This window comes from Alligator sinensis, unplaced genomic scaffold, assembly GCF_000455745.1.
Source record: "Alligator sinensis unplaced genomic scaffold, ASM45574v1 scaffold100_2, whole genome shotgun sequence".
NCBI lineage: Eukaryota > Metazoa > Chordata > Crocodylia > Alligatoridae > Alligator > Alligator sinensis.
In genome coordinates, this window is record NW_005842694.1 from 165,565 (window position 1) to 190,280 (window position 24,716).

A 24,716-nucleotide genomic window follows, 5' to 3' on the forward strand; every position below is an offset into this window, starting at 1 on the left:
CTGAAATGTATAATGAACTCTTTAGTGGACAGGGAGACATCTGGGTTCCTTCATAATCATTCTTTGCGGGTGGCTGCATTACTTCACCAAGTGGCAGGGATGCTGCTTGGCGATCGCCAGTAGTCTTTTTGCTACAGGGAGAGGCGACTAGATCTTTGACCATGAGCACCTTTTATTTTTCCATTCCTGTTACCAGCTACTGCATCCGCTGGAATTTTAGGACATGTTCCTGAAGTGTGAACACCAGCACAGACCAGAGCTGAGCAACTGCGAGAACACTGCTGCAGGCAGCGACAGTAAAGAGAAAGCATGCAGGAGGCTTTAGAGGCGGCCTCAGAATTGCAAGTATGGTCCGCAGATGAATGGCGGGGAGGTGTATAGAAAGATTGAAGAGCAAGAGGCAGCAGCTCACCAGGAGATCATGGCCAGTACAAGGGAATTCCTTGACCTGGCCAGACAGTGCCATCAGGATATTGTGGAGACCCAGCAAATGGAAGGCATGTTTAGAGAGGGAGCTCCTTAGACGCATGACCCTGGCCCCCATTTGTGAGCTGCCCTCCACCAGGACAACCCATGTGACATCCACTGTACATGCCCCTACCCATGAGCTGAACCTCATAGAGACCCCTATCCATGATCAGCTTCCCATAGGAACAACCTCAGTGACAGCCACTGTGCCTGTGAGCAAGGGGCACCTCTACTCTAAGAAGACAAGGAGAGCACCACTATGCTTTGGGGACAAAGGGGAGGGTGAGACAGGGGCACAAGGTGGGGAGAAAAGCCTATAATGAGTGATGGGTTTTTGGTTGTTAATGCTGTTGCTTCTGTAGAAAATTGGGGAGTGGGCATTGTGTTTCTGCTTTTTTTCGGTTCTGCTTCAGTTACTGACAATAAAATAAATGCTTTGGTGAAATTAAAATGAATTTGATCCATGTCTGTCTTCTGTCATAGGAAGGGTTGTAGAGGTGTGAGTTGGCGGGGGGGAGGGGAGGTAAGCCAAACAAAAGAAAACCAGGCGTTTCAGACGTATTGCACAAACGAAAGAGGACATGCCCACTTCTGGACTGAGGTGGGGGGGAGGGAGGTGTTTGTCCAGAATGTGGGTGCTGTTGAAGTATGGCGGTAAGCAGTAATCAAGGGTGCTCCACTGCACCCATAACATTTCCTCTCAGTGCCTGCACTCTCAGCACTCCCCAGTTACCCCATCCAAGCGAGGAGCTTGGGGGGAAAGGGGGTTTCAAGGCCTGGGCTTTTATTATTATGCCCAGAGAAAGACACAGTGGCCAAAACAAGGCCTGGTGGTGGTGGGCTGGCCCAGAATTTTGTTAATGCGGGGAGCAGTAATTGGGTGGGTGCTGCACAACGCACATAATATTTTCTCTGAACACACGCAGCTTTTCAGGAGTTCAACCAAATGACTGGTAGTGATAGAGAACAAAGCAAATTCAAAACCAGGCTTGAGTAAGTGCTAATTGCCACTGTAAGCCAGCAAATCCCCTCCCCATCCTTCTATATTTCCCCTCTTAAAGGGAACATGAAGTGAAGAATCGAACAAAGCAAAATAGCCCTTTATTTACAACCATATATTAACCATAATTAAACAAACCAGAGAACAGCTTTTATAAGATAATGCTGCATAATTACTACAACAGAGGAATTCCTGTTTACTACTTTAATGATGCATGAGTCATGAAAAAAAATCAATCTAAGCAATAATCATTTCTGACTAAAAGACCTTGGCTCTAAGGTAGATTTTCCAAGCCTGATTGTGAACTGTTGGATGGAAGAGCATCGATCTGTACTGGCCTGTCCCACTCCCGGGCAAGAGCGGGGCTGACAGAGTCAATGACTGGCAGGCATAGAATCATTGCAAGGAGCCCAGTCATTATTGGCTGATCCTCCTTGGTTTGGGAATGCCTCCTGGACTCAGTGCGATTCCTGTCATACCGGACGGCCATGAATCTGCTCATAGCCGGACAGATCTGTCTCACCATCTCACGCAACCAATACTCACAGTCCCTGAGGACGTTCATGATCCTGTCTGTGTGTGCATGGGTGGCAGCCTGCCTTGGCAGCCTGTATGTCCCTGGCTGCAGCATTGCAAGTGGAGCTGAAAATCAAGAAATGCAGGGAAAAGAGTGAATTAAGGCTGCTTGGCACTCTAAAAAGACGCTTATCAAATCTTGATAGTGGATAAGGAGTCAGCCCAAAATGACCAAGAAGGGGGTGCCTGGCCACAGGTTGTAGCAGGCCCTGAGTGGCTAAAAACAAGTGTCTACCTGCTTTGCCCACCGATGTACCTCCCTGCACCACTGCCCACTACCAGGGTCTTGAAAGCACTGTCCTACGCTGTCCCCCTCCCCCCCTTTCATTTCACTGCCCAGCCTAATCACAGCTGTCACTTCCGGTGACAAGTGACTTAAAGGGTTTCACATACTGAGTGTGGAGGTCGAGCTGTGTGGTCTATCCTCCTTGGAGGAAGTGGCAGGTGACGTGCCTGGGACCCTGCTGCTGTTTTCTCCAGTTGAGCCCCCACAAGTCGTGGCGGTGGTTGGCAATGTCTCCTTAGGCAAGGACACCCCAGAGGCCTCTGTCCCTGTGCATTCATAGCACTCCAGTACCTCCATTAGTGGCTGGAGGTATCTGTAATGGGCCATGTCGCGCAGTGGGGTACCCTTCCGCTGTGCTTCGGTGACACCCCTGTGGAAAGCAGCCTGCAGCATCTTTGCCTTGACATGGCATGGACTGCTGTCCTGTTGTGCCCCCACTTGCCCCTTCTCCAAGCAACATCAAGGTAGATGTGCCAGTTGGCCAGCAGGCTGCAGACAAACTGGCGTACAACCTCAGGGTCCCCCAGCACCTGCACCAGGCTATTTGTTTTGGTGAAAGTCCAATTGGACCCTGGTCTGCTCCATTCTCTCCCGAACGTCAGACATTTTGGATCAATAAGGGGACCCTGGGGAGCTGTGCACTCAGTTTATAAATCTTGAGGTGACAGGGCCAAGGGAAGTTTACCCCCCTCCCACCCTGTTGTGTCTGGGCAAAGTTTAGACAGCAGACATGTTCTGCTACTGTTGCAACTTTTGGCGCCAGTCAGTGGTGTTCACCTGGCACATGCTGGATCCAGGCAGGGTCAAGGCAGGGAGGGGGGCAACTTTTTGTATCTTATGGGCATGCTTGTTCTGGACATGTTTTAGGCCTGCTGTTTATGCCATGGCATAGTAGCAGGCTACCCGGTGACCCATGTGTCAAGACACCTCTCCCAGTGGGACATGGTCTGAACTGCTGAGCAGTTTAGACATAGTGAGGGAATGAGTGCTGACACAACTCACCTGCTATTCATAAAGCAGGCGTGCTTAACACTCATGATCAAATTCACAGAACTCTACTTGTTTATGTAAAACCAGCAAGTGAATTAATGGCATTAGGGGGACTATTATGCTGGAGCCAGCTGAAAAGGATGTTTTAGAGGTGCAGGGGTTCCTCATAGTTGCTGCCTGGCAAAGTCTGGGGATTTTTGCTGTGCATGCAAGACCTAGGCTCTGTGACTGTTGCAATTTTTGGCGCCAGTCAGGGGCGTTCACCTGACACATGATGACACCAGGCAGGGTCAAAGCGCGGGGCAGTGGGCGTCTGCACCAGTGGCAACTTTTTTATCTTATGGGCATGCTTGTTCTGGATGTGTTTTAGCCCTGCTAGGTCCTTTAGCCCTGTGAATGCCATGGCTGCCAGCAGGACATGGTTTGAATTGCTGAGCAGTTTAGAGATAGCCAGTGAGGGAATGAATGCTGACAGAGCTCTTCTGCTATTATTAAAGCAGGCACGCTTACTGCTCATGTGGGCCAATCAGTGGCATTCAAGTCTCCCCCGGGTGTCCTAAAACATTCATTACACACAAATATCTGCAAATTGTAGTGACACTTGGTGGACAAGGGGGCTCACTACACAAAAATTGTTGCAACACCTGATGGACAAAGGGCCTCACCACATGTCATTTAGTGAATTACCTTGTACGCATGACAGATTAATGGCTGCACCATTCCAAGTTGCATCATCGCAAACTAAACTACATCCGGATGGGGGTTAGTTGATGATGCAACTAATTTAAATCACCAAAAACTTGCTTATGTGTAAAGTGGGACCCGATTAAGCCACACAAAAGGGCAATTTTTGTCATGTCTATAAGCACCTGACATCATATGTACAAGTGCCTCTAGACTGCAAAGATGGGGAAAAGTATATATCAGACAGTGTGTGGCTCAGCAACGTGGCCGCTTACTGGAAGAGAGGAGGTCCTAGGTTCTAGCCTGGATCCCTGCTGATACTGCCCCATCTCTGTTTTATCCAATGGCTATTAAATGCAAGGAGCAGTGGCTCTGACTATAAGGAGTGTTGGAGAGAGACCTGGTGTGCGAGAAACAGTTTCAAACACCCTCAGGAAAAGAGGGGTCTGGAACCTGGGTCTCTGGCTTTCTTATTACATCTTCCCCCTTTCTTTCTTGTTGATTGTTATGCTTGATTGTTGTTTCAGAATTTGGCTGTGCCCCTGCAAGTGGTACTGCATGCACCTGTACATCCATCCCACTCTTTAAAATACAGTGGGACTCCTGTTGCCCATGCAGACAGAACAGCTTGCAGGGTCAGAGTTGTATACTTTGAACTCTTTAGGGGTGAAACCCGCTCTTTTAAAACAATTGAGCCTTTGGGCACTACAAAAATGCAAATCATAGATGATAATAATTTCTTAACTCTGCTGAGAAATAACTTTAAAAGAAGATTAAATGGGCAAGAACCAGAGTTCTAAAACAAGGATTTCCAAATAAAAATATGAGCTATGTAATACATTGAAAACATTAGATAAAGATTAATTTATTTGTGTATTTAAGTAAAATACAGTGTTTCTTTGCATGTTATTTCAGAAGTCCAGTACTTAAGAGTTAAACATCATGAGATGTCGTAATTTTAGAAAGATAAATTGACATTTGTTCTAATATGTTCATTATATTAAGGAGAAGCAGAAGATCAGGAAGAAAAAGAAGACACAGAGAAAGAAAATACTGAAAAAGATGATGATGTGGAACAGGAACTTGTCAACACTGACCCTACAGACTCTAAGTGGATAGAATCCCCCAAAACAAATGGTCATATTATAAATGGCCCATTCTTATTGGAACAACAGATTGAAGATGAAGATGAGGAAGACGAAGACTGCCCAAACCCTGAGGAGTATAACCTTGATGAGCCAAATGCAAAAAGTGATTATTCCTATAGTAGCTCCTATGAACAGTTTAATGGTGAATTGCCAAATGGACGTCATAAAATTCCTGAGTCACAGTTCTCTGAATTTTCAGCTTCAATGTTCTCTGGAGCATTAGAATCTGTAGCTTGTGGTTCAGCCCTTTCTGAGGGATCAACAATAACTGAAAGAGAGGAAAGCAGCCCATCTCATGATAGGAGCAGAACAGTTTCAGCATCTAGTACTGGGGATTTGCCAAAAAGTAAGTTCGTGCCTTATTATATAAATATTTTGTGTGTTTGGAATGATACATGGAAGAAATAATGGGGTTAAACCTTATGTGCATGTCTTACTGCTGTTCTCTGAGATGTAAACTCAGAATTTACTTTTCATTTTGTGCCAGTGAGATGGTTTGAAACTAGACTTTTTGCTTACTGCATTGTGTGTTATGTGAGTGTGACATCTTAATTGTGATTACTTAAATTTCGTATTTCATCACTGTGGGTGCCTAGAGTTGTTAGTTTAGTTTTAATTATAAATTCCAGCAAAAGCAGAAGCCAAAATAAGCATCTTTCTTTAACTCTTTTGTATATAACATATCTTTAAGAATAATTTAAATCATTTCTATGCTCATACAAAATGTTGGGGAACCATGTAAGTGTCTTAGTAGATGTGTATTACAGTGCCATGTTCATTCAGCAGAACATAAGCATAGGTATGTGTATGTTTAGCAATCTGTACCTTTTTAGCATGTGTATTAGTAGAGTCAGTACTGTGTGTAACCTTAGTGCTGCAAGTTTATTTTTAAAGAGACCAAACCAATGTCCAGCAGTTTGTATTAATCAGCCTTCTGGATATTAAGTTGGTTTGTGCTTTCCACAAGGGCAGAAGGGAGTTTGTGGACCCCCTTAGCGATGGGATGCAGCTGGTCATTGATCCAGAATGCAGCTTCCATTTAAAAGAAAGAAAAATATTTTTCCTCCATTTAATTACACAGATTGTCCTGCCAAACCACGCTGCACTACATTGCAAGCAGGGGAAGAACTATGGTTGTTCTTTTTGCTTTACTTCTAGAATCTCCCTTGCTATGCTGTTCCTTCACTTGCCTCTGCTCCTCCCCCTATGCTTGGGGCTACAACAGGTTTTCTATATGAGCCTTATTCATCTCCTGCAAGAGGTTAGGGGAGCCCGTGTGTCACTTTTCCCTGGACATCTGCAGTGCCTTTACAGCTCTCAGAACATACATAAGGATTAGAGCAGGGAGCAGAATTGACCCCACAATGTTTTGCTGCCACTGAAGAGGATAAAAGTGCTGATCCAAGAAACATAATAGCATTGGAGGGTTGCATTATGGTTGTTCTTGGATGGAGTGCTTTTTCTGTGAGCCAGTGGGTACAAAGAGTGGAGCCAAACCAAAGAAGCAACCAGTAAAGCAACACAGAGAAGTAGCTATAGGAGGGTGTGATCCTGAAGTAGAAAACTAAATTAGGAGAGCGGGGGAGAGAAAATACTAAAGAACATCCTGAGAGGTCAGCTGAGTGAATTGGATCTGAGTTGGAGGCAGGAGCTACGTGTGTGAATGACTAATAAGAGTACAAAGTAAAAACAATCCAAAGAAAATCAGAAAGTTAGCAGGGAGTAGGAGATCTCAGCTGTGCTCCTCGGAGGCTTGAAATAACAAGCATGAAGTCTGTGTTTTCAGTGCTGAATGGCAGAGACAAAAAATGCTGGTTTGGTGAATTGTTTTTAGAGGTAGTTAGTGACTGTTCAGCAGGCTTTGTTTAGAAACTGTGTATGGGAGCTGGGAGAACAGCTGGAGACTTATGAATGATTACAAATGAGGGTGTGGAGCAGAGCCAGGCACAGCATTCATAGAATGGTGAATTGCATATAAGTGAGTTCCTGAGAATATTCTGTACTTCAGTTTAGAAGATAAAGAGACTGAGAAGTAAGGATCACCAATTGATTTATGAAATTGAAACAAATATTAAGAGGAGCTGGCAAATGGTTTTTGACTGATAATTTCACAATGAAATCTTTAATGGGAATTAATACTTAAATATTACAGATCTGGGTTTTAAAATAGAGCTGTGGATCACCTGATCCAGATCGTGAGAGTGGGATGATATTCTGCTTCTGCAGTGCTAGGACAAAAGAAGTACAAATTGGACAAATCTCTAGTATAGAGATAGACAGGGTGATCTAAGGATCTTTTTTCCAGCTCTGAGTTATCTATGTGGTCCTGAAGTAGATTAGTGAATTTCCACTTGTGTATATGGGAACAGACACAAGAAAAAGAAGGTTTGTTCTGTTCCTGTCACATTTCAGGGAGCAGGGAAGCAAAAACAGTAGTATAGACTGATAGGGTTTCCTGTCAGTTTTTCTTTGGGTGGTAAGGATGATGAATAATAGAGAGAGATTAATTCATGAAGTGCAGGGGAGGAGAGGGGTGGAGTTTAGGTTTGAGAGTGCTCTGTGATGCCTTCTAATTGAGGCAAAGCAATTTAACTTGCATGGTCTTCACTGAAACTAAAGGGGTGTTATTTTCTGGGTTTCAAGACTGAATGGTTATTAAACTATGGTTTGGAATGAAAGACAATAGGGTTTTGCTAAACTCAGAAACTCCAGCATGTACTTTCAGTTATAGCAGTAAAGAGAAGAGCAACAAAAAGGCATTCTAAGCAGTATGAAGTTTGATAAATTAAAGGAACATTAGAAATAAGTAAAATAAATTAAAAGTGACACTCTGTGAAAAGTATGACCCAGCTGGCATGACTGAAATTTACATGACAAATTTTTGTGGCAGATATGTTACTACTGAGTGGGCCAGTTTACATAGGAGAAATAGGGAAGATATAAGTAACCATTATTCATAAATTTGTTGAGTTTTAAGGACAGAAGGGACCATAAGGTCATCTAGTCTGATCTCCTTTATTCCACTGAATTTAATCTCTTTGCTGTTATAAACACAAGCTTATTCGCTAATAAACGTGCGAGGCAAAAGCATATGATCCAGCTTTGAATTGAATACATCAAGAGATGGAAGATTCATCACTTCATTTGGTCATTGCTTCAGTGTTTGATCACCCTGACTTAAAGTGCTATGCTTAAATGACATTTGTCTGGCTTCAACTTTCAGCCTTTAGTTAGTACCTGTTATGTCTTGCTCAAGTACATTAAAGAGCCTTTTACAACTAGGTATTTTTACCCTGTAAGAGCATCAAGTCAGTTTTTCAACCTTCTTCTGATAAGCTAAGCTAATCACTCTTTATCTGTTACTGGAGGGTGTTTTTTCCTGCTCTCAAATATTTTGTTTCCATTTTTCTGCATTGTCTTCAATTTTCAGCCTCTAAAATGGTTAGCCACAATGGTTAATCACATATCTAGTCATAATGTTAGGTAATACTAAGTTAAAACAGTATGCAGTGATCTGGTCTCATCAATGTTGTATAAAGAACTAAGATTCCCTCCCTATCCCTATTAATTTATATACATCCAAGGATTGCATAACCAAAGCATCACACCAGAGCTCATGTTCAGTTGCATTTTCACTGCGTCATTTTTGGGTCCTCTGCTTTCAAGGATATAGTACCCACCCACTTCTGCCAGCATGGGTCGCCTCCTCTTGCTGTATAATTTTTGGTTTTATTCAAAATGCTTGGGTTTGCAAAAACATATCCCAGTCCCAGGCTGAATGGGTCCACCTTACCAGATGACTTGGATCTTTCTTTAAGACTGAACTGTCCTTATTATGTAGTAAAAAAAAAAAACAACTTGTACATTTTATCAGCAGTGACTTTGTTTTCTTTCAGCTCATTGATTCATTTAGAGTCCCTTTAGGAACATCTCCTTTCTTGATAATTCCCCCTGCCAGCTGCTTTTTGAGATCTGTTAGCTGGCTCATAATCCATTTAAGATGTACTTTATTTAAATTGTTTAGTGCAATTTTTAGTCATAATATAATCTAATACTAAGTGAAATGTCTTATAGAATGTATTACTTCAGCAGCTAGCTTTATCAACCAAATTCTTAATCTCCTCATTAAAGAATGAACTTGAGTTTTAAGAGATCAATTTTCTATAATACCACATTGACAATCATTAATTATATTCCTGTGCTGTAATTCTTTACTGACTACATTTTTATCAGATTTTTATCCTACGTCAACACAATTTATGACATTTCATAATTCAGAGACTAGCAGAAAAACAGTTTGGATTAGAATGAAGGACATGGAAAGCAAAGTAGGTGCTGTGATGGGCAACTCTGGTAGACCCCAGACAACAGTCTTCAGATTTCTTCTGTCGAAGATTCATAGGAAAAAGACTTTAGGTACAATCTGGGTCCTGCTGCAATCAACAGGAGTTTTGCTGCTGAAATCGGTGGCACCAGCATGTCACCATTGGAATTCCTCAGTGGCAGTTACCAAATCATACATCAACAAGTCTTTTAAATCCTGATGAAGTAATAGAATAGATATTAAAAGGAAACATGCATAAGGGAATGCATAGAGGGAATTGTGCATAGAGGGAATTGTGAAAATTCTTGCTGATGAGCATTAGGTTTGCATAAGCGTCATCTCACACATAGCTACTAGATATAAACATTAATCTAATCAATATATCATCTAAAGAAATACTTGCCTCAGTGTACTAAGATACTGTTGTACAGTAGGTAAACTACCTTTAGATTTTAGTAAGCCAGTTGATAGAGTGCTTCACTAAATCTTACTTACTATATGTAACAATATGTCTGGATCATAGAGGCAAAACCAGCAGCAGCAGAAAGGCGGAGTCTGAAGGAGGAACAGGAAGTGAGGGGAGGAACAGAAGTGGAGGAGAGTTAGAGAGGCTGGGGGAGAACAGCTCTGTAAGAAACTGCTATAATAAAGACACTGTTTATATTAAGTAGGGAGCTGTTCCTTGATTACCCAGACAGGGTCACATGAAACATGGTGGCAGCAGAAAGTCTGTGAGGAAGCCCAAGAGAAGAGAGAGACCTGGGCCCCAGTAGTGACTCAAACAGATTGCGAGGAGCATGGAGGGACTGAAGCCCCCAGGACAGCTGGATTGCAACACAAAGAGGCTGGCACAGGCATGGGCACAATGGAAGCAAGAATGGAAGAAGAATGGAAGCAAGAGAGTTAACCATGACTGATAAAGAAGAGAAAATGAAGGTAAAGCTGTTTTACTATCTAGTGGGGGGAAAAGGCCGTGAAGTAAGTGCAACACTGATGCCAGGGAACTCTGACACACTAAAACAGTTAACAGAAGCGTTTGATGCATACTGTGACCCGAGGAAAAATGAGACTGTAGAGAGATATCAGTTTTTCACTCAAAACCAAGAGGAAGAGGAAGGAATAGAGGCCTATATCACAGCACTGAAAACTCTGGCATCCTCATGTGTAACTTTGGAAACACAAAAGTCTCCCTAATCAGGGATAGGATTGTGTGTGGCGCAGGGGACTCTGCCCTGAGGGAGAGACTACTAAGAGGGGTAGATCTAACCCTGGAAAAAAGTGTCACCAAATTGCAAGGGCAGCAGATTTGTCTAAACAAAGGATCAAAACGATATCAAGAGCCATATGTACAGAGCAGGTTCACAGGCTCAACCTAAAAGACTCTGGAAAGCAGGAACCTGACAGGCCAACTGCAAATGCCAAAAATATGATTCAGTGCATGCACTGTGGGAAATTACATGAAAGGCAGAAGGACAAATGCCCAACCTATGGAAAGAGAATGCAAAAAATGTGGAAAAAAGAATAATTTCAGGGGTCAGTGTCATAGCCACCCAAATAGAAAAAAAAACAGTCCACACAGTGGAGGAATCAGGAGACTACAGATGAGGAGGAAGCTTTCAATGTAAATTTGACAGATTCACAGACTCACAGGATCCACACATTTCAGAAAAAAGCAGGGAATAACTCAGCCATATCTGCAACAATGATGCTAGAGCATAGACCTATAAGATTCCAGGTGGATTGTGGAGCCACTTGCAGTGTCCTTTGGAATGTCAGAATGGAAAAATATCACCAAGTGATGTTAATGTATAACAAAACAACAGTGAAGCCACTGGGAAAGTGCTGGCTGACTTTAATAAATCTACACAACAAGAAACATTACTGCCTGGAATTTATAGTGTTTCTCGCTCTCCTCCTTTACCTGTGTGTGATGAGGCAAGCTTTCACGCCCAATGCAAGCACCAGCCTGCCTCCTGTCTATGAGTTAGCTGCCCGCCTCTCTCACCTGCCATGCCTTGATGTAAAAATATTGATGTAATAATTAGGCAGGAGGCTGCCCATTATACACCCTGATATTGGGGGGCTAGCCACAGCTCTGTTCCACCCCTACATCACGGCCAAAGCCTTGCAGATGGCATCTCAGGCAGCCAACTCAACCACCCCCTTCCCCCATTAGCTGTGGCCCCTTCCCTGGGACCTTCAGCTTTCCTTTAAGCCCTGGACCCGTCTCAGGCCAGTCGGGACCCTGAGCTTCTCTGCAATATGTGGGTGTCCCTTGCAGTGGGCCCCTGGCCCTTTTGACCCCTATCTGGGTCCTGGCCCCAGTGTTGACCAGTCGGGTCCCTCGGGTTAGGTCTTAGCCTCCTGCCTGCACTCAGGGATCAGGGTCCCCCATTCCTGGCTCAGGTGCTTCTCAAGGTGTGCCTGGCCCCACGGGGTCACTCACCCAAGCAGGCTCAGGCGCTTCAAGAAGCTTACCTGGCCTTCCCTAGATTAGATGGAACATATGACCCACCTGAAGGTGAGGGCTGGGGTTAAGGCACCCCTACCCACCTTTTATCAGTGTGGTAACTGGCCTGGCATTTCCTGGCAGCTCCTGCACCACTGGGAGCCCCACCAGACCACCCACTCCTGGCAGGATGCAGTTTTAGGTCATGCCCAGGACCAGAGCCTCCTGCTCCTACCTGCAAGATGTTCCCATGCAGCAGCTCAGCCAGGCACTGTTTCTTGCCTGTCCCCCAGCAGTAAACTGCTCTTGTTTGTATGGGCGGCCAGAGCTCTAAAATGGCCACTGTGATCAAACACCTGCTGAGTGTTTGATCTAGCCCTTAAAGTGACAGACACCACTGGTGCCCTGTCACAAATGGTCATTAGATTTACTACCTAACATGTTGTTAAGAAATGGAGGCATATTCCAGGGCACTGGACTCTTTGAAGGCAAACTGAAGTTAGAAATGGATCCACAGGTGCAAACAGTATGACTACCAAAACGCAGAGGTGTGCTAGCCCTGCTGGAGCCACTGAAGAAAGAATTGACAAACCTGCAGAAAAAAGGCATCATCACACCAGTTGAAAAAAGCACTCACTGGATCAGCAGCTTAGTAGTAGTAAGGAAGACGTCAGGCAAACTCAATATCTGCATTGATCTGAAACACTTAACAGGGCACTAAAAAGAAGCCACTATCCACTGCCAATGATTGAGGATGTACTACCTGACCTGGCTAGGGCAAAAGTGTTCACAGTTTGCAATGTCAAGAATGGATTTTGGCATGTGGAGCTAAACGAATCTTCCAGCCACCTGACCTGACAACCTTTAGTATGCCCTTTGGCAGGTATCGCTGGTTAAAGATGCCCATGGGGATCAATCCAGCTCCGGAAGTTTTCCAGTGGAAGCTGAACCAGGAGCTGGAAGGTCTTCCAGGTATCAAGATTGTGGCCGATGATATTCTTGTCATAGGAGAAGGGGATGATAAGGAAGAGGCGATCTGTGACCATGATGCCAAAGTACAACAACTCTTTAAGAGAGGAGTGAAACATTAAACTGAATGCCAGCAAAATACAGCTGAGAACAACGGAAGTACCCGACATTGGATATCTCCTGACTTCGGAAGGACTACGGCCGGACCCAGAAAAAGTGAGAGCCATTATGGAGATACCCAGGCCACAGGATGTCAAAGGAGTTCAGCACCTTATTGGGATGGTTAACTATCTGTCCAAATTTTGTGCACACTTGTCTAACACTTGTGAGCCACTCAGACTGCTAACACACAATGATGCAGCCTGGGAATGGGTGCAGACCTAAGAGGAAGCATTCAAAAGAATTAAGAATCTTATCAGCGAGGCCCCAACACTGAAGTATTACAACACAGCTGAGCAACTAGTACTACAATGTGATGTGTCAAAAGGAGGTCTGGGAGCAGTACTGATACAGAATCAGCAGCTTGTAGCTTTTGCTAGTAGAGCAATGACTGAAACTGAAAGGAGATACTCACAGATAGAAAAGGAGTTACTAGCAGTATTGTTTGGACTGGAACGGTTCCATCAGTTCACCTTTGGCCAGAGAATAGGTGTTCAGTCAGATCACAAACCATTAGAGTTCATAATGAAAAAAACCTTGCTGAGTGCTCCTAAGAGATTTCAGCTCATGCTGCTGAGACTCCAGGCCTATGATGCGAGTATAAAATACTACCCAGGGAAGTCCCTGCAAGTGGCAGATGCACTAAGTAGGGCATACCTTCCAGAGCGCAGCACAGATGGATCTGTAGAACAGGAGACAGAGTCCATTAATATGGTACAAGACTTACCCATCTCCAAAAGAAGTCTCAAAGCAATACAACAGATTACAGAACAGGATGGTGTGCTACAAGTAGTTAAATGAACCATCCTAGAGGGTTGGCCACAGCACAAGGCACAAGTACCACCAGAAGTTACCGCACACTACCAATGAAGGGATGAACTATGTGCACAGGATGCATTCTGTTCAGGGGAGACAGGGTAGTGATCCCAGCAGCTCTGCGACGAAACATCATGAACCGGCTCTATGCTTCACACATGGGTATAGAGTCATGCCTGAGGAGAGCACAGGAGTGAATCTACTGGCCAGGCATGAATGCCCACTTGAGAACATACATGGAGCAGTGTGAGGTGTGCAAGGAATACAGTGACAAACAGCAAAAAGAGACATTGAACCCTCGTGACATCCCCTCTCAGCCCTGGGAGAAGGTAGGGACTGACTTGTTCAATGTCAATGACAGAAATTATATGGTCACTGTAGACTACTATTCCAGTTTTTGGGAGGTAGATTACCTTGAAGACACTCAGGCAAGAACAGTGATCAGGAAGCTGAAGGCTCATTTTGCATGGCATGGGATACCTGACACTGTTCTCAGACAATGGCCCACAATATACCTCGAGAGAATTCAAACAGTTTTGCACTAGATGGGAATTCCAGCACAAGATATCATCCCCTGGGTACCCACAAAGCAATGGGAAGGCTAAATCAGCAGTAAAGACAGCCAAGAGACTCTTGTTGAAGGCAAAGAGTGCAGGGGATCCCTACCTGGCTCTATTAGACCATTGCAACACGCCCTCCCAAGAAATGGACAGTAGCCCAGCCCAAAGATTAATGGGCTGGAGAACTAAGACATTACTCCCCATGAGAGACTGTTTGCCAGAACCCCAGGGGGGAAGGGGCGACAGTACATGGAAGCAGCTAAAAAAGCAACAGTCTCAGCAAGTATCACAGTATAACAAAGGAGCCAGGGACCTGAGACCACTGTGCAGAGGGGAAAAGGTCTGGGTACAACCAGTAAGTCCATATGTGAAAGAATGGCAAAAGGCCACCATTGAGGGTGCAGTGGGTGATAGATCCTATGAAGTTATCACAGATAGTGGACAGCGACTGAAACGTAACCGGAAGCAGCTGCAGAGATCTGGCAGAGCAGAAATACAAGTGAGCAAAAGATCCCAGGGTCAGGACCAAGACAACTTTGACAACTGGTCAGTCATCAGTGAGTCCCAGATAGGGGAGAAAGTTGCCATGGACTCCACAAAGGAAAGAGATACACAAGCAGAGGCCAGCCCGCAAAACAAAGACACGGACAGAACAGAAGCAGGCATAGCACCCAGGAAAATCAACCAAACAAGAAGTGGGAGGCTGGTACAACGACCAGCCCACCTGGATGACTATGAGCCCTAAAGAACACAGCAGACCAGCGGTAAAGGCTCAGTCTCCACGGTGGGCTATGTGCTAGCAACCTCTGCCCCAACCAGAGGAATAAGTTAATCATCTGTTTTGAACTGTTGAAAGGAAAGATGTAACAATATGTCTGGATCTCAGCAAAACCAGCATCAGCAGAAAGGAGGAGTCTGAAGGAGGAACAGGAAGTGAGGGGAGGAGACAGGAAGTGGAGGAGAGTTAGAGAGGCTGGGGGAGAACAGCAGGACCTGTAACAGCTTGGTAAGAAAATGCTATAATAAAGACACTGTTTATATTAAGTAGGGAGCTGCTCCTTGATTACCCAGACAGGGTCACATGAAACAGTATAAATCAGGAGTGTCAAACATAGCCTGTGAGCTGAATGTGGCCTACACATCGTATTGCCCAGGGCTTCTCGAGGGACCAGGAATTCGCGGGCAAGGTGGGTGGAGGCAGCGCCTGCCAAGGAATAACTGCCACAGAGCTCTGCTTGGGCACAGGGGTAGTAGTGGAGGATGGTGGAGTAAGAGTTGAGTGATGGCTGCATTAATCACCACTTACTTTGCTGCTGCGTCTGCATCTGGCCTATGTGATGCCTCGTGGGTCCAGATCTGGCCATGAGAAGCCCCTGACATGAGTCTAGATGCAGCCCTGGGAGCATAGATGAATATGGCACTTGTGGAATAAAGGATTTGTCCCTCTTCCCTTGGGAGCCCTGTTGGAGTCCAGTTCTGCAAGGCAGCCTTAAACTGAAGCGCTGCCTTCTCTTCCTGCAATTCCCTGCCTCGCGTGACACAGCAGTTTCAAATTCAGCAAGACATTAGGTGGAGTCTGGCTGAAAACAGCCTTCTTAACTATACAGCCCTATTCAGTCCAGTGTAGGTTCATCCTAGGTGCTGTGTGATGTAGCTTCCTGTGTTTTTAAAAGAACGTATGTGGCTACATAATGAAAAATGGTATCACAATGCATATGCACATGGGAGCTGAAGTAGGGCTTTACAGGAATCCCCATTTTTGACGTTTCCTACATTTTTTAATGTTTGACTCAAAAATGTTTCTGTTTTCTTAACATGTTTATTGTGTGCGATTTCCAAGGTTTTTGTTTTTTTTAAAGCAAACTGAAAAAGCCCAGAAATTCCACTCTGTGGCTCTGTACTATGCTAACAGCTGCAGGGTTCATTGGTAGGTTTGGAACGGTTAGACCCACAGCACAGACCTCTGCCACTTGAGCTAATGGAGTAATGGATAGCAGCAATAGGCTGTCATCTACTGAGTTTCACAAATAATTGCTCAAATAATTTGTCTCAACAGAGGGATGCGGAGACCCTTAGACACTTCCAGATTCTTGAGGGCAGTGTACTCTACTAGGCAGTGATCTGTCACTTGTCCTTCTCCCAGGTCTGTTTGCCCCCAGGTCAGAGACCCAGTCTCCTTTTCTAGCCAGTCCCAATCATACCCTCAGGCTCTGCAACTGAGTGCCTCCCTCCCTGGATCCAATTCTTAATCTCTAAGCCCTGACTCCATATCCCACTCTCTCCATACTTGTTGCCTCGCCAGCCCCATATCCAATGCTCTGAATCTTTGTTTAGTCTCAGTCTCCCCCACCACTCCTGGTCTGCTCCCCAGGCTTTTTGTCCCAGTGTCCAAACTGCCTAACCAGTCCCAGTCCAGTCCTTCTTCTCTAACCCAAGCATCTCTCATCCAGTCTTACTTCCAGTCATCACCCCTTCTCCCTAGTGAATTTCCAATCTCCTTGTTCATAGTACTAGTGCTTCCCTCCTGTCCCCTAGTTCTTGATCTTGTGCTTCTACCTGCCCCTCCCTAGCTCTTTGTCCCAGTTCTTTTACCGTGCTGCCATCTCTAACCCTCTATCTGGTTCTTGTTCCCTGCACATTTGAATTAGTTTGCTTTCTAATTGCTGGCTGGCTGCCAGCTTGGGGTATGTAGAGAGCCATCAGTCCTTGTGCCTCCCGTCACAGAAGCCTTCAACAGCTGGTAGTAGCAGTGGCAGGATAAGTCATGTTCAGCTTGTATTCCCTACTGAGTACAATTCAGAGAATTTATCTGAGTTCAGCTTCTAAACTAAAGCCTACACCAAACATGTGCATGCTACGATCTTTTATAGTCTTATAGATTGGCCAAGTTTGGGTGTATGTTTTTTATTCAGTAGGACAGTAAAAAAAAACCAACCCCAAACCCAACATATCCCAGTCTTAGGCACATAGGTAGGGTATCTTGTTGATGTCCCTTAACATTCTTATAATATTCAGAAAATGATTTTGATGTCTCCAAGTCTCTAAGAAATTGGATGAATTGCCAAGCCAATGTTGTCTATGGATAATACATAACATGCAATGGATACTAAATACTTTACTTTTTGCTTGTACTAGCAAAAACTCGTGCTGCTGACTTATTGGTTAATCCCCTGGATCCAAGAAATGCAGATAAAATTAGAGTTAAAATTGCTGACCTGGGAAATGCTTGCTGGGTGGTAAGTATAAAAATCTAATTTTAAGTATTTAGCCTGCGTTGTTTGGCACAGACCCTTTTATTGTTCATTTTTTCCATTAATTTAATTCTTTCCATTTTAGCATAAACACTTCACAGAAGACATCCAGACAAGGCAGTATAGATCCATAGAGGTTTTAATAGGAGCAGGTTACAGTACACCTGCTGATATCTGGAGTACAGCATGTATGGTAAGAATAAAATATGCTGTTCTATTATCATGTCAAGCAAACCTTTATTTTACAAAAAAAGTTTATAAATTACAGAGCAGTGGGTCTAACAAAATAATTTCATATTTTTTTATGAATAAGTCTTATTTTTCTTTTATATCAACTTCTACACTTTCATACTAAAACTAATGCATGGGGTTTTGGCAAAGAGAAATATTTTTGATAAAGTTTTTAATTGGATAAAAAAATTTAAATGACTTTTGGAGGACATGTGCTTTAATTTTCCAAATGTCTAACCATATATCTCATTGAAATGAGTCTAGCACTTATTTCTGTTTGTATTTACAATTGACAAAAATATGATTTCTCTGTTCCTTTTTCCCTATAACAGAAAAATCTAGAAAACGCTTTGAATTCTCATTTATTTCTGATGCATAAGGTTTTAAGATCAGTGCCTTGCATGGAAACTCAGTGCAAGGATCTTGTTTTGGAGAAATCTCCTCAAACACAATGTAGGAAATAAATTCAGAGGTATTTTTCAAGTTTTCTGTGCACGAGGTCTCATTGACAAAAAATATATACCTAAATCTTTATATTCTGATCAACATTATTTTTTGAGGTAGAACATATAAGAAAATCCAGCAGTGGAGAGAAATCAAACAGCACTGTGCTAGGCTCATCTCACTTAGATCCACTGAAGAGGATGGACTTTAGGGACCATATTTTCTTGCATACCATCCCCCTCCAAATAATACATGCACCTATTTTTCTGGAGTTATAGCTATATAGAGTAGGACCAGGGCCTAGTCTTCAGATCATTTACCCTCGCTTTCCTGCTTAACCAAAAGCTGAAGTTCTAGCTGCTGCTGAAGATTGGTCTCCATGGTTGGCTCTATGATTTTGAAAGAGCTATAAGAGGCTCCAGGGTACTTGAAATAGGAGGAGAAAGACTAGGAGCAGCTAGCAAACAGCAACATTTCCCTAAGAAGTTTTAGCTTGATTTGTGAACATCAAGACCACTAAAAAAGATAAATGTTTGTCTGGAGTGAAGAACAGTGAGCCATTAAGTCAGTTGACTCCCTCGGCTGCCTGAATAGAATTGCCACTACTGCTGCCTGGTGGAGCAGGAATAAAAACAGGTGCTTCTTTTCTGGGCAGAAAATCAGATTCCCTGCTTAAGATACAAACACAAGTATGGTGGGTGGGGGGAGGGAGCTGATTTTGGGGGAAAAGGTGTGCATGGCATGCAAGTAAATACAGTAATTTATTCTTTTCTTTAAATATTTTTGCTTCTTGAATTAATCCAGTCTTTGAATTCCTTGCTCTTTAATGATTATTCTCTTTGTTAACTATAAAATTTTTGTAGGGATATTTATATATATATTCTGATATTTATATATACCATGACTTTACCAGAATTTTTTTTTAGTTTTGGCTTTGAATAGTTTTTATTCCTTTGCCATAGGGAATGAGCATAATTTGCAGGTGCTATGCACATTCTACTAAATCTGTGGTCATTTTCGTAGTTGACTTTTCACATCACCTCAGACTGTGCAAATATTGAATTACCAGGCCCATGCTGGCATGCTGTGCTTCCTGTTCTGGACTGCTTATTTCATACATAGCTTTGGTCTGTGAACAAGCTCTTCAGCATAACATCTTTGTATCTTGAAAGTCTGGAAGTACTCTAAGGGCTCAGCTGTGATTCACAAGATTTTAAAGCTCTGCATGGTCTAAGGGCATCTAAAGAGCTCATGAATTCTGTAAACCAAGTGCTCCTGCAGCAGACTTTTAAGGCGGTGCTGTATCTGCCTAATGCTTTACCAGCTATCAGTGTAAAAGCTATCTTTTAATGAGTGCTGAGCATCAGCAGTTTCCATTGAAGCTAGTAGGAGTTGTAGGTGCTGCTCAGCAGTTTGCTGCATCCAGCCATCAATAAAATACAGAACGGGGAGATGAGAGAATGGATGAAGCCTCATATTTCAGCATTTTTTATTGTACAGGGTAATGAATGCTGTCTGCAGGTACTATGTTGTTAAAAATAATTTTTATATAGAGTCATTAATATTTTATTTTACTAGATTGGGAGTTTAATGGAAGAAAGCAATCTGATAAAAGAGAATTTTACAAAGGAGACTGTAAGGAAACAGATAAGAGGAAGAATAATTTTAGAGTAAGGAGCTGAATGATTGTTGTGGTGAACAGTGAAGTAGCCAGGTGTTCCCATTTCTAACACATGGTATAAAATCTGGCAAACTTCATTCACTGAAATGAAAGTGGATAAACTGCCTCAGAGTATATGATTAAGATTCATATGTATTGTCAGTAATCCTTCTCTTTCCCAGGATGTTTATCCCTATTTTAAAAAGTACAAAAAAGCTGTAAATTACATTGTGATTATCATCAGAATGCTGTATTTCATAGGTGTGAAACTGCCGGTCATTAACCAATTTTAAGTGTAATGATAAATAATATGTTTCCTTTGTTCAAACTCCTTTTGTGTGCATCTAGCTCAGTCGTAGCTGTGCTTTCTAATACATACTTTTTGTTTATATTATATATAATAAGTTGTTGTGGTATTTCAAAAAATAAGAAAGCCAATCTATAGCATTCTCCAGGACTGGGCAAATATGTCTTTTCTAGAAACCAAGCACCCTCTCCTGTAAAGTAGATCTGATTTTGATTTTGGAGGTCTTTCATGTACTTGTAGAATTTTAAGGCGAAAATTGGGCTGAGAAATCCCATATTTTGGTTTGGGTTTTTCCACTTTTCTCTGGACACAGCATCATGTAACAATGCAAATGTGTCCAAGATTCAGGCACTGCCATTCATGTCAGACTGAAATGCACTCTGATGATGGGTTTCCATTGTCTTTTTGGTTTAGATGAAGGGCACTCAAAATACATGTAGTACCTGCAGAGTTTTCACTGTGGGAAGGTATAAATTTCAGAGATCACTTTATTGAAAAATCAGTACTTTGATTAGTCTATCCTGGGCCTGCATTAGAAGTGCCCCTCCAGCTCTCTTTGCTCCTCAGGCTATGGACAGACATGTATGTAAAGCATTTCATATTCTGCTTCTATTTGAAGCACTTCTAGTTTGGATTGTGTCGATATCATATGGGCTGAAAGGATGGTCAGCTTGTCTTCCCAAATGTCTTTACCACCATTCACAGTCCTGAACGTGAGGAAGGACTATGAGGATCTTCCTTGATCTCCTGGAGCTGTTCCTGGTGTCCAGGTTGGGCCCAGGACCTGCTGCCTGGTGTCATTGCTGTCACTGGACAGCTGTGAGCCCCCCTTCACAAGCAACCGTAAAGCAAGCATTGTTCCCTCCGTTCAGGTGAGCTGTTGCACATGCTGTCAGGAAGCTGTCGCTGCTGCTGCTGCTGCAGACCTTGTGCGTCCCTTGAAGACCTTGTTGCAGCAAACAACCACCGGCTCAGTTCTATAACAGAGTGTCTGCCAGGTTTATTACCTGTAAAGTGCCTACTTGCTGACATGCATGGCCAGTAGGTCACAATGTGTAACCATGGATGCTTGTGGTAAGCTACAGGCATAACTTGCACATGGTGTCCCTAAGCCAAGGGTTTCCAGACCCTCCTTTGTACACTGATCAAAACAACTTCTGTTTACATCATATATATCCTAGGTCTCACCAAATGCTAAAATGTGTTAACTAGGTCATCTTAATCCCGCCATCCTTATTTTGATGTCCTGTACTGGTCTTATCAGCCATCATTATCCAATAGCTGCGTGAAAAGTGTAATTGTTTCTGCACGTTCTTATATAAACCCTAAATCAGTGATCATGGATACATGATACCTTCTCCCACCTCCAGCGAGGCCTGCATTAGTTAATTCTTTTCGGAGAGCTTTTCCGTGAGTAGTATGTGCTCTGATCAGTGGTTGTAGTAATCCATAACCCAGCAAAGCTTTCCATAGGGTTTAATGGAGACATCACTGGTGAGGACCCTAAGAACATAAGGAGTGCCATTTACTATGTCAGACCAAAGGCCCGTCTAGCCTTGTCCTGTCTTGCACAGTGGCAGTGTCGATGCTGAGCGGGGAGGGTGAACAGAGCGTGCCCAGAATCTCCTATCCCCGTTCCTCTTCCTCTCCCTCTGCAGCTTCCAGCATTCAGAGGATGTTCTGATTCGGAGGACCCACCCTATCTACCATATTCTCCAATCTTACCTCCTCATAGTTAGCTCTGCCATCAAGCTTCTGTTTGACTCCAGCTAGTTGTGTGTTTCACAGCCCCAGATATTTTGCATGGTCTTTCTTGGATGTCTGGTGGGTAAGTGATTCTCAAGAAGCCAAATTTCCAGGTTGGGGAGTGAGTCACAAAGAGGCCACCTCAAAGAGACAGGAAGGAAAGCACTGTGGGATGCTGGTAGGCTGACCAACTCCCTGTTGCACTATGGTGGAAAGAATAAATGTAACTTCATGCACTTCAGTGAAGTGCTGTGGGGTTTCTTCCTTGTAATTTCAAGTGATTTTATATGATTTAGGCTAATTTATAGCGCTAGAGAACTGTGCTTCACTTGTCCCTTCATTTTTGCAGTTTAAGCCCCCTCCCACCTCCAGCCCCTCTCCATGAGAGCTCCCCTACTGCCACCACCATGCACCATCCTCTCCCTTTCCCCACATTGGTGCTGTTACACAGGCAGCCGGCTTGCTGGGCCTCCCACTATGCTGTCCTACCCTAGAGACTTCAGCCATTGTAACAGTGGCAGGGCAGGATCCTTGGGGTCAAGTATTAACCCGCTGTGGACTAGATGCAACTGATTATCTGTGTGGACCATGGGCCACCAGTTGAACAGCCTGCTCTGAGAAAGCTGAGCCTATCTTTGTTCTGGGAGCTGCAAGGGAGCTTTTGTCTGAGGGAGGCACATTACCAAATTAAGTTTGAGTTAAGTCCTGTGAGGGCTAGCATTTTCAGGGAGATTAAGAGCAGTCAGAATGGCAGGACTGCCAGCACTGGATCTGTCATGCCTGGTGCTCTTTCCTGAGCAATGCTTTCAAGTAAGAATGCAGCAGGGGCAGTAAGTGCTGAGTCATCTGCCTAAATGCACATTTGACAAATGCTGGGAGACAGTCAGGGGAACCTGGGACAAAGAGTTCAATAGGAATGCAGCCAGAGACAGTCTCTGGGTGAATTTTACTGCAGTATTTGAATAGCAGTCCATCCAAATAACTGGTCCAGTCCCTGTGAACAAAAAGAAGACATTACTTTATGAAAATGGAGAGCAAAACATTGATAATATAGCAGGTCCTGCTAGAGTTCGCATTATGCAGAGATCTTCTGAGATGCATGATCTACACACTAAGTGCCCTTGAAATAATAAAGGCTTTGAATGCTGGAGGGGGTTTCCAAATAGCAGAGCTATTGTTGGAATTCCCCAGCTTGTTCTGTGCCCAGTCAAGGATGCAGTGAAGATCAACTGAAAACGGTTGCTGTTTCTTCATGACACAAGCTCTGTGTTAGGTTATGTGCTGACTGTTTAGATAGTTTTGTCAAGCAGATCTTAGGAGGTATGAACTTCTAAGAACTTGGGTCTGTTTGCGTGAGGGTAGAAAACCACACTCCTCTTGTGCTGGAGACAGCGACACTCCTGTGCCTTAGACAGCATCACCACCGCAGTTGTAGGAGAATATTCCTTTAGTGCAAGGCTGTGCGACTGGTGTTCTGTGGCCAGCATCCAGCTTGCAAGAGGGTTAACACGTGGCCTGTGGCCCCCTCTGTGGTTACCCTGTCCCTGTTACTCCTGCTTGCTTCGGAAGCTGGGGTCTCTAGAGCAGGGTGTTATGGCGGGAGGAGGCCATGGGGCCCATGTGGTTTGCTGGCTTGCGAGCCACGTGGCGTGCAGCCCCCAGCCCCTCAGAATTTGGACAGCCCGGCCTTAGTGTGTGACACTGCATCCAGAGTGTGCCAGCAGGGAGGAACAGCCCTTTGACTGACATGCCATCGGGGCAAAGCTGTGGCTTGTTGACAGCAAGTCTTTTGTCCTTACAAAGTTTGCAAGAGGAGGCGGTATAGCTTCTAGCCGTGTTGGTCTAAAAAGCAGAGGCAGACAAAACTCTTGGGGCTAGAGGCAATATCTTTTATTAGACCAACTAAATAATAGCAAAAAATTTCTTTCTTTGCAAGGTTTTGGGGTCCAAACACCCTTCTTCATGTCTGCCTCTGCTTTTTAGACCAACACGGCTATAGCCTATATCCCTGAAACATGAAAGATATCACAATTAGCTGTTTGGAAATGTAAAAGTTCATTGCTAAACAGGAAATAAGCAAAATTCAACTCTCTGCCAGACATCTGACACCTTCAGGGAAGAAGCCTGCAGGAGCCTTGTCTCTGCCTCAGCTGTAGAATCACAGAGCAACTTTTTCACAAAATGGACTTGGAAACCCAGGGGATCCCCACCATCATTTACCTCCCCTGTGCAAGATGAAGTTTCTTTTCTACCTGGGAGAACTTTTACAGTCTTTGAATTCTCCTCCACCTGATGAAGGGTGTTTGGACCCAAAAGTTTGCAAAGAAAGAACTTTTTTGCTACTATTTAGTTGGTCTAATAAAAGATATTGTCTCTAACCCAAGAGTTTTGTTTGCCAAGAGGAGGGGGGAAATTTTCCAGGGGGAATAGACTGAGCAGGCGCCGAGTAGGACTGTCCTACTGGTGCCAGTTCCAGGAGAAGTGCCATGCTTTGGGCTGCCCTCTGCCTGTACTTTGCATGCACTGCTGCTGGGAAGGAGAGAAATGCGATTCCACTACTTTTCTTTGTTTATATTGTTTGGCTTGAAGCCCGGGGAAGTGTCTGGCATGTTGATGGCCCCACCATCTAATACTCCGGGTTGCATTTT

General features: G+C 43.9%; 1 protein-coding gene across 1 annotated transcript in view; it reads left to right on the forward strand.

Annotated features, from left to right (window-relative positions):
• SRPK2 (SRSF protein kinase 2) overlaps positions 1-24,716 on the forward strand; it is a 168,908-nt gene that overhangs the window by 128,598 nt on the left and 15,594 nt on the right. Inside the window, exons 11-13 of the mRNA XM_025216006.1 lie at positions 5,010-5,498; positions 17,565-17,665; positions 17,766-17,873. Of these exons, the coding sequence (XP_025071791.1) occupies positions 5,010-5,498; positions 17,565-17,665; positions 17,766-17,873 (698 nt within the window). The remainder of the gene's footprint in view (positions 1-5,009; positions 5,499-17,564; positions 17,666-17,765; positions 17,874-24,716) is intronic.